General features: G+C 45.3%; 1 protein-coding gene across 1 annotated transcript; it reads right to left on the bottom strand.

Annotated features, from left to right (window-relative positions):
• Positions 1–308: 308 nt before the first annotated feature.
• Positions 309–9,423, bottom strand: LOC123965824 (kalirin-like; the record flags this gene model as incomplete). Its single annotated transcript, XM_046042175.1, has 16 exons — positions 309–472; positions 2,710–2,807; positions 2,906–3,102; positions 3,215–3,362; positions 4,199–4,251; positions 4,371–4,493; positions 4,863–4,937; positions 5,065–5,181; positions 5,603–5,725; positions 5,967–6,059; positions 6,170–6,304; positions 6,536–6,667; positions 6,967–7,158; positions 7,848–7,970; positions 8,211–8,532; positions 9,200–9,423. Coding segments are annotated over 16 exons (2,319 nt in total), but the record flags the coding sequence as incomplete, so codon positions are not given.
• Positions 9,424–10,866: the final 1,443 nt, after the last annotated feature.

Genomic DNA, 10,866 nt, shown 5'->3' with positions numbered 1-10,866 from the left:
TGCAGGTGTGTGTGTGTTACCTGTTTGACCTGGCTCTGCAGGTGTGTGTGTGTTACCTGTTTGACCTGGCTCTGCAGGTGTGTGTGTGTTACCTGTTTAACCTGGCTCTGCAGCTGAGTGTGTGTTACCTGTTTGACCTGGCTCTGCAGCTGAGTGTGTGTTACCTGTTTGACCTGGCTCTGCAGCTGAGTGTGTGTTACCTGTTTGACCTGGCTCTGCAGGTGAGTGTGTGTTACCTGTTTGACCTGGCTCTGCAGGTGAGTGTGTGTTACCTGTTTGACCTGGCTCTGCAGGTGAGTGTGTGTTACCTGTTTGACCTGGCTCTGCAGGTGTCTCAGCTGCAGGTTCTGCTCCAGGTGTGTGTGTGTGTGATCTGCAATCTGCTGCATCTCCTTCTGTTTGTCCTGCAGGAGGTGCTGCAGCTCCTCCACCTGAGAGGAGAGACCCCCCTCTGCCTCCGATAGCTCGATACCTGACATACACACACACACACACACACACACACACACTGTTAGACCTTCAGATTGAAGACATTTCAGCTGTTACGGTACTCGCAAATATAGTAACACAACTGTATTTATGTGTGTTTTAATCCACATTCGTTTGTCTGTGTGTGTGTGTGTGTGTGTGTGTGTGTGTGTGTGTGTGTGTCTCCATGACAAATTCAATACCCTGGTTTCCATGGGGACCAGCTGTGTGCTTCAGAGAGCAGTTTCCATGGCAACCCCATCCCCCTTTCCCCCTCCCTCCATTATCCTCTCTGCCCCCCCACCCCCCTTTCCCCTCTAATATCATGTGTGTGTTACTGAACTGGTCCGACGGATGCTGCACTGTAGCATTAAAATCTGCTGACTGACTTCTGGTCTGTTCTTTTTTTTCACAGCAGAGGACGAAAAATTATCAATATGAAAACCTGTTCTGAACTGTCAACTGTTCTGCTTTCTGCCCGTTCGGCCTTTTGCCAGTTTATGGTTGTTTGATACATAAAATCCCATTGGAACATCCCCCCTCCCCCAAAGCACCACTGCAAGCCCGAAAATGAAATCCAAAAACTGTGAACACTTCAAGGACCACAAGAACCCTTTCATCAATCTCTACCTCCTCAGTCGTCTCTGTAAACTCAGTCAGTATATTAGACTTCAAGGACCACTGGAGCCTTAGGACTCTATGGAAACCCTTAAAAATATTTGGAACCCTAATTGAAAGCACTAGAAACAACCGGAGGACACAAAAAGTCAAGGAATTCCCTCAATGCTCTATTACCTTGTCATTGACTCCTTGAAACCACTTAGGGACTATTGGAGAACTATTAATGATCTCTGAATACTCCTCAAGGACCAGTGGAACCCTAAGGGGAACTTTAGTCCCTCAGAACCACTGAATCCCATTATGGAGCACTAAAAATCACCCAAGGACCCCTGGAACCAACAAAAAGACTCATAAAATCCCCCAGACTCCCCTAAGAGACCCCTGTAACACACATAAAAGACTCCTGGAGCCTTCTCAAGGAACCTTAAAGATGGAAATCCCTAAGGGTTCTTTAGACCGAAGTAAGAATTTGAATGTCCAAATCTCAAAAATCTCATCAGAAACCTCTGAAAACCCTTGGCAATTTGTTGAACACAACCAAGGAACACACTGAAAGATACACTGAAGTCCCTGAAGGTCTCTAAAGTTACTTCTGGAGATTCCTTAAGGGTCAGTGAAATCAAGATTCAAAGTGTTCATTGTCAGATGTTCAAGTTTCCCTGTACACTGAAATTCTGCTGTCCACATCAAATGCCTACAATAAAATAAAATAAATGTATCAATAAAAATACAATAACAAATACGATAAATAGTGATTAATGATACAATAAATCCTCTCAAGGATCCCTGGGACCCCTTAAAGAAATGTTGGAAGCTTGTAGGGACTTCTAGATCCCCCTCAAGGACCACTGCAGCACTACTCAATTACCTCTGGAACCCACTTCATAAGCACTACAAACCAACTATGAACTACTAACCAAAAGACTCCTGGAAGTATCTCAAGGTCACCAAAGCCCCGTCAGTGACTCCTGGGAATCTCTTAGGGACTACCAGAACCCATTCAATGAGCATTTAAACCCTTAGAAGCTCTTCATGGACCACATGAACCCTTTGCAGGATCTCTTCCTCCTCCATTACCTTTGCAGTCCCAAAAGTGGCTTCTGGAAACTGTCCAGAAAGCCTTTAAGTGGCCTCTAAAACCTGTTAGGGAACTTCCAGAGCTCCCTGAAGGACCAGCACAGCTCTATCAAACACCACTGGGACTCCCTAAAGCACAAGTCAAGAAACTCTGAAAGACAATAAAACACTGCTGGAAGCCCGTAAATGACTCGTGTTGTCTCTATTTCATTTCTTGTGGTGTACCCCACGGCTCATTCCTAGTTCCCTTTATTTTCAGTCTATATAAGCTGCCGTTAGGTTCTAACATTCAAAAAAATGGTGTAAATTCACAACGATACGCGGATGACACTCAGCTTAACGTTTCTGTTCATCCGATGACCTCAGCCCTGTTCACACCCTTGTTAATTGCATTTCAGATCAGCAAATGTAATCTGTGAAAGTAATCACATTACTAATCAGTAGCGGCACTAATCATACCGTAAGTAGAAGTAGTAGGAATGGTAGCATTAAATATAATATTACTAGAAGTACAGTACAATTGTACGGAAGTGTGTGTCTTACCCGATGCCTGGACCTCAGTGACGTACTGCTGAAGGTCGTGACCTTGTTGGATGACCTCATAGATCATATTGTTCATAGCCAGCCTTCGCTCCATGTGCCTGCAGATCAATCAATCAGTCAAAGCCTGCAATGGCCTGTTTTCTATGAGCAATTTTTGTGTTGAGCCAGGATGACGTCATCACAATGGTCAGTTTACCTGTGGATGCGCTGCTGTGCTAGCGTTAGCACCTCAGGGCTGGCCTCCACTAGCCGTGACTGGCCCAATGCTAGCTTGTCCTGGGCTAGCTTGTCGTGGTTTGCATCGGCTAGCCGTGGCGATGCTAGCTTTTCTGCTGAGAAGTCCTGGGACTGTTTCTGGAGGTCCTGCTTCCAGGCATCTATTTCCCCGGTTACCTACGAAACACACATACATAATTAATCCAACCTTGACACAGTGGAAGGAGGTTCAAAAAATTAAATGCATAAAGTATTAATTATTAGTAAATGAAAAACATAAACGTTGCACCTCCAGTGTGCACTGGTGCAGAATGCGGAGCTGCAGGTAAACATCCAATCGGATTTTCCTCTGGTGGAAAAGTTCCTCCAACTGAACATGAGACTCTTCCAGCTGCTGCAACACTGACTCCACATGGGCCACCGAGCTACCCTGGGGCCTGAAACAAACGCACCTAAAATGGTTAAACAAACCCAACAACATGAACTTTACAAACTTAAAAACAAATGTGCCATTACAGGTCAAATAAAGTCGAAAACAAATGCACCCGCATAGATTATACAAAGTATAAAATAAACACACCCACACATGCTATAGAACCTGAAAACAAAAACACCCACAGTCTTTACATACACCAACTCCACACAGGACCATGAGCTGCCCAGAACAGTGAAACAAATGCACCCACACTGATTATACAAGCTAGAAAAAACCTGAAAACAAAAATGCTTCCACACAGGCTGCCTCGAAGGGCAGAGGGTGTTCTATGCTGTCAAGTTTGCAAAGTCCCTTCAGGCAAATTTTGATGTGCAATAAGGGCTGTAAAAATAAAAATGACTTGACTACCTGAAAACAAACGCACCCACACAGTTTATACAAACTACAAAATGAACGCACCTACACAGGTTAAACAAAGCTGGAAACAAACCAACTCCACCCAGGCATCAGAGCTGCCCCGTGGAGTGAATCAAACTCCCACACAATAAACACACCCGCACAGGTTATACAAATTAGAAATTACTAAACTAGAAAACAAATAGACCCAAACAGGCTTTGCAAACTTGGAAAGTCTATACAAGCCATAAAACAAACGCACCCACACAGAATACATACACGAACATCACATGTGCCACACAGCTGCCTTGATGCTTAAAAGAAACGTACCCTGTAGATTTTACAAACCTTAAACACCCACAATAATGACAAACACCAGATCAGATCCACACAGGCTGCCCCGATGAGTGAATCAAACGCACCCATACTCTCTGCGTGTACCTGAGTTGCAGGATGAGATCTTCTCCTTCCCGGATGACACTCATCGCAGCTTCCTGTGGGTCAGGGTTAGATTCAGGGTTAGTGTGAGGGTTAGAGCTGAGGGGTCAGAGGTCAGGGGGGTGTTAGGTTGTTATGACGGGGTTAGGCGTAGAGGTCAGAGGTCAGCAGGTACCTGCGTGTTGGCCTGCTGCTGCTGCTGCTGGCTGATGAGAGCCTGCAGAGCCTCAACGGTGTCCGGACAAACACAGAGATCTGAGGAGAGCTGCTTCTGGAGGCCCTCCATCCATACTGAGAGCTGAGGAGGAGGAGGAGGAGGAAGAGAGGGGAGGAGAGGAGGAGGAAGAGCAGGAGGAGGGGAGGAGGAGGGGAGGAGAGAAGAGGAGGAGAGGAGAGGAGGAGGAGGAGGAGGAGGGGAGGAAGAGAGGGGAGGAGAGGAGGAGGAAGAGCAGGAGGAGGGGAGGAGAGAAGAGGAGGAGAGGAGAGGAGGAGGAGGAGGAGGGGGAGGAGGAGGAGTGGAGGGGGGAGAGATCAGGAGAGGAGGAGGACGAGGAGAAACATTCATTGACTCACAATAATAAACTTATAACAGGAAAACACTGCAGATATCACAGTTAATGACAGCGTATTAATTGTGTGTGTGTGTGTGTGTGTGTGTGTGTGTTACCTCCTTGGTGTGTGTGTAGAAAGACACAGCGAGGTCCAGCAGCAGCTTCCTCTGTTCAACTCTCTGGATGAACGCCTGCAAACACACAACACAATATTAAATACACACATTAACAACACATCACCTGCGGCGCATTGGTGTTTGTCCTTTCTGTTTGATACAGGGCGTCGGCCATTTTGAACAGAAGTCCAGACTTCCTTACCTGCATGCGGAGCTCCAGGTCTCGGGCTGCCTGGTAGATCTCCTCCTCCTCACACTCTCCAGACTGAGCCAGCTGATCGGCTGCTTCCAGAAGCTTCTCTGCGTTAGTGTAAGTGTTCTGTCACACACACACACACCATGGTGAACAATCCTGCTTTTGAGATTAAGTCCTCACAAAGTCTCCACCAGCTGCACTAACACCTGCTACACACACTTTCATTTATTTAGTGTTTCACCTTTCTAACAGTTGAATTTACACTTAGTGATCTTTACGTGTAGCAGGATATTGATCACTTAGGGAAGCTGAACAGCCATTTTATGTTGAGATAAATGTGTGGATGTGCCTTGTTGCAGGTTAGCTCGGTGTAAACTCTTGGCTAGAAAAGCTCATGGTCAGATTTATTATTTATTTTGCGTTGACTCTACACATGTCGCAGCGACGCAGGCAGCAAGACCTGTGATTGGTCGACACGTAGTCTACGCCGTAGTGGACTTGACCCAGAAGTATAAACTGGCCTTGAGCGTGGTGGATGTGTTACCTGTGCGACCTGCTGGAAGTCGTCGTGGCGTTTCTGCAGCGCTCGCGCGCGGTGCAGAGACTTCCCCACGCCGCTGTGTTTGTTGAGGAAAACCTCACCGTGCTGCTCCACCCAGTCCAACACCTGAGAGACAGACAGGTGCTTTTGTTTAATAAAAACATTTCCACACGGTAGGTCAAGATTTTGACTTAATATCTCATAATTGTGGCTTATAGGTTAAATTCAGTGTATTTAAGTCTTAATGATTCAAATCAGTATGTAAATATTTTCTGAATCTTGATGTTAATATTAACTGGATAAGAAGAATCTGGTCCTAAGGTCTGATGTTAATCTCAGTCTGGATATGTGTCTGAATGTATCATACCTGTCTAACATCCTGTTGAAACACACACAGCTGCAGGCGCTGGTGGAGGCGGAGCTTACGATGCTGCCACGCCCCCTCCACCTCATGGTAACCCTGCAAATAAAGAGAAGACTTAAAATCAGTCCACCTGTCTGTCTGTCTGCTGGTCAGTGAGGTCTGCTCTCTACTGATGGATGTGGGACGTTATGTCTCGTAAGCCATACCTGCATGACCTGGTGCAGAACTCCCATGATGCCGTGCGTGGCAGCACTGAAGTCTGGTTTGGTGGGTGCGTCATCGGAGTCGGCCGCCGGGCAACGCTGGAGGACGTCCAATAAGGCTTTACCACTCTCACTGACCTGCAGACAGACAGGTAGTCAGTCAGACAGACAGGTGGGGAGACAGACAGGTGGGGAGACAGACCGGTGTTGAGACAGACAGGTGTTGAGACAGACAGGTACTTGGACAGACAGGTGTTGAGACAGACAGGTACGTTGGACAGACAGGTGTTGAGACAGACAGGTACGTGGACAGACAGGTGTTGAGACAGACAGGCGTTGAGACAGACAGGTATGTGGACAGACAGGTACCTGTGTGTAGTTAGCAGAGATCTCCTCGTTCAGCTCCTGGTGTTTCTTTGTTGCAGCTTCCAGCTCTGCTGTCGCTGAAGGCAACGTCCCTTCAGAGCACGTCTGAACCCAGCCCTCCACTCTGAGCAGGAACTGGACAGGTAGAGCGACAGACAGGTAGGAAGATAAAAGCAAAACAGGTAAAATAGTGGACAGACAGGAAGACAACAAAATGTAGACAGGAAGATAGAGAGGCAGACAGGCAGGTAGACATAAAGGGGTAAAGAGGCAGATACAGACAGGTACAAAGGTTGGTGGTGAAACAGGTAAAAGACAGGTAGATAGAGAAGAAGACAGACAGGTGGACAGGTATAGTACATAGACTGGTAAAAGACAGGTAAAAAACAGGTAGACGTGCAGGTGTATGCTGCAGGTGATCCTGATTGTGTCACCTGTTCTGCCCCCTGGTGGAAGCCGGTTGCCATGGCGAGCGTGTTGCTCCGCTCCTCCAGTGTCGTCGTCAGGGACTTCCAGTCTTCCTGTAACCGTGACGACACCATGGCGATCCGCTCTGCCCCGTAGTGACCGGCCTCCGCCAGCCTCGCCGCCACGGTCACCACGCTGTCTACGTTCACGCTGCCGTTCTGCAGCGAGACGCACAGACGACTCATTCAGGACAAACGTGTTACAAATGTCCTCACTTTTCCAAAATTACTTCACTTTTCCAAAATTACTTCACTTTCCCGAAATGTCCTCGCTTTTCTAAAATGTCCCCACTTTCCTAAAATGTTCTCCCTTTTCCGAAATGTCTTCACTTTCTTAAAATGTCCTCACTTTCCTAAAATGTCCTCACTTTTCTGAAATGTCCCCACTTTCCTAATATATCCTCACTTTTCTAAAATGTCCTCACTTTCCTAAAATGTCCTCACTTTTCTAAAATGCCCCCACTTTCCTAAAATGTCCTCACTTTCCTAAAATGTCCTCACTTTCTAAAATGCCCCCACTTTCCTAAAATGTCCTCACTTTTCCGAAATGTCCTCACTTTCCTAAAATGTCCTCACTTTTCTAAAATGTCCCCACTTTCCTAAAGCGTCCTCACTTTCCTAAAATGTCCTTACTTTCCAAATTGTCCTCACTTTTCTAAAATGTCCTCACTTTTCTGAAATGTGCTCACTTTCCTAAAATGTCCCCACTTTCCTAAAATGTCCTCACTTTTCTGAAATGTCCTCACTTTCCTAAAATGTCCTCACTTTCCCAAACTGTCCTCACTTTTCTAAAATGTCCTCACTTTCCTAAAACGTCTTCACTTTCACACACACACACACAGACTGACCATGCAGTTGGCGGTGAAGTGCTGGTGTTGTGTCTGGAGGTCGAGGGCGTGCTGGTGGTTCTGGCCGACCTCCGCCAGACTCTGCATGAACAACTCTTTACTGTGAGCGATCCACTCCGACATCTGAAATGGACAGAGACAGACAGAGACGGGTAAAAGAGCAGCGACACTTCAGCTTATGAAACAATCAGAAGCAGAGTAGGGTGGATCCTGACAAGCCGGTAGTGTGATCCAAGACAAAGCCGCTTCAGCCTGTTCTGTAGGTGACATACGCAGAACGTATCAATGAGGTCTCAGGTAAGAAAGAAGATCAATGTCTTCGTCCTGTCTGTTAACAGATGAACCGTGAGCTGTAAACCTCACCTTGGTGGCGTCCTGCTCGAACAGGTGCAGCTGCAGCGCCTGGTCCAGGTGCAGCTTCCTGTCACTCCAGCTCTGCAGCAGGTGACTGCGAGCCGCCTGCAGCCGGTCCAGCAGAGATGAAACCTTCGGCGCAACGCTCTGAAAGTCCGCCCCGCCCGACAGCCAGCTGCCGTGGCCGCCACCGCCGCTGCCTTCAGTAGAGGCGTCACCGTGGGAGGGGCCCAAGCGCATGCGCTGAAGCAAGCTCCGCCCCTCTCGCTCCAGGCCGTCGACAGGTGCCGTGGCGATGGTGTTACGGAGACGACTGTGTTCCTCGAGAAGTCTGGAAAATATGGAAATAACTCTATAAACAAAAACGTCTTTAAAACTAGTTACCAAATACGATCTGACGTTGTAATACCTAATCACTAACTCTTTAATAATCAACATCTCTTTAAATAATCAATAACTCTTTTATAATCAACGACTCTTTAAATAATCACTAACTCATTAAATAATCAACAACTCTTTAAATAATCACTAACTCTTTAATAAGCAACAACTCTTTAAATAATCAACAACTCTTTAATAATCAACAACTCTTTAAATAATCAATAACTCTTTAAATAATCACTAACTCTTTAAAAATCAACAACTCTTTAAATAATCAACAACTCTTTAATAATCAACAGCTCTTTAAATAATCAATAACTCTTTAAATAATCACTAACTCTTTAATAATCAACAACTCTTTAAATAATCAACAACTCTTTAATAATCAACAACTCTTTAATAATCAATAACTCTTAAATAATCAATAACTCTAATAATCAACAACTCTTTAAATAATCAATAACTCTTTAAATAATCACTAACTCTTTAATAATCAACAACTCTTTAAATAATCACTAACTCCTTAAATAATCAATAACTCTTTAAATAATCACTAACTCCTTAAATAATCAATAACTTTTTAATAATCAACAAGTGTGACTTAGGGTCTTCCTCACTTGCGGGCCTCGTCCACGTCCTGGGGCTCTGGTATGCGGTTCAGCCCGGCCTCCAGCTGCTCCAGCTGGGACAGCAGCTGAGTGGCGGCCCCAGAGAACTCCTCCAGACCCAGACGCAGCTCGGTCCACTCCACGTGGTCGTACTCCAGCGAGCCGCCGAGGTCAGAGGTCAGCTGGGACGGGTCCACAAGCCGGGACAAACCCTCCACCGACACCAGGCTGGTCTGAAGAGGGACAGAAAGAAGGGGTGTACTGAGAGGAAACTACAGCACGTACACACAGGGAACTCCAGTACACCAACAAGTACACACAGGGAACTACAGTACATCAACAAGTACACACAGGAAACTACAATACATCAACAAGAACACACAGGAAACTACAGTACATCAACAAGAACACACAGGAAACTACAGTACGACTTAAAACAATGATAACCAAATGAAAACATTGTAGTACAGCAACAGACTGAGTACTTCTACTGCTATGGAACTCACTAGCAGTACTTCAGTTTGCATCAGTTATAAAACTTAGCAACAGTAGTAGTACTTCATTTAACTGTAGTGATACATTGGTTAGCAACAGTTAGTAGCTATAGTACTGACTTTTGCAATAATAGTACTGATGTTATCAGTGCTATTATGTTACTTATCAATAATAGTACTGAGGTTATCAGTAGCAGTAAAACAGTACTATCTTAAAGCTGAGCCTGGTCTTGTGTTTCTGCTAGAAGGTGTCAGGTAGTACTTTATTTAGCAGTAGTAGTATTAAAGTCCTCAGTAGTAGTAGTACGTCGAAGCTGAGCCTGGTCTTGTGTTTCTGCTAGAAGGTGTCAGGTAGTACTTTATTTAGCAGTAGTAGTATTAAAGTCCTCAGTAGTAGTAGTACCTCGAAGCTGAACCTGGTCTTTGTTTCTGCTAGATGGTGTCAGGTAGTACTTTATTTAGCAGTAGTAGTATTAAAGTTCTCAGTAGTAGTAGTATCTCGATGCTGAGCCTGGTCTTTGTTTCTGCTAGAAGGTGTCAGGTAGTACTTTATTTAGCAGTAGTAGAATTAAAGTTCTCAGTAGTAGTAGTATCTCGAAGCTGAACCTGGTCTTGTGTTTCTGCTAGATGGTGTCAGGTAGTACTTTATTTAGCAGTAGTAGAATTAAAGTTCTCAGTAGTAGTAGTACCTCGATGCTGAGCCTGGTCTTTGTTTCTGCTAGATGGTGTCAGGTAGTACTTTATTTAGTAGTAGTAGTATTAAAGTTCTCAGTAGTAGTAGTACCTCGATGCTGAGCCTGGTCTTTGTTTCTGCTAGATGGTGTCAGGTAGTACTTTATTTAGCAGTAGTAGTATTAAAGTCCTCAGTAGTAGTAGTACCTCGAAGCTGAGCCTGGTCTTTGTTTCTGCAAGAAGGTGTCAGGTAGTACTTTATTTAGCAGTAGTAGTATTAAAGTTCTCAGTAGTAGTAGTACCTCGATGCTGAGCCTGGTCTTTGTTTCTGCTAGATGGTGTCAGGTAGTACTTTATTTAGCAGTAGTAGTATTAAAGTTCTCAGTAGTAGTAGTACCTCGAAGCTGAGCCTGGTCTTGTGTTTCTGCTAGATGGTGTCAGGTAGTACTTTATTTAGCAGTAGTAGTATTAAAGTTCTCAGTAGTAGTAGTACCTCGAAGCTGAGCCTGG

The sequence above is a fragment of the Micropterus dolomieu genome, unplaced genomic scaffold (assembly GCF_021292245.1).
Source record: "Micropterus dolomieu isolate WLL.071019.BEF.003 ecotype Adirondacks unplaced genomic scaffold, ASM2129224v1 contig_11416, whole genome shotgun sequence".
NCBI lineage: Eukaryota > Metazoa > Chordata > Actinopteri > Centrarchiformes > Centrarchidae > Micropterus > Micropterus dolomieu.
Note: the sequence above shows the minus strand (reverse complement) of the source record. Positions and strands in the feature narration are given on the sequence as shown.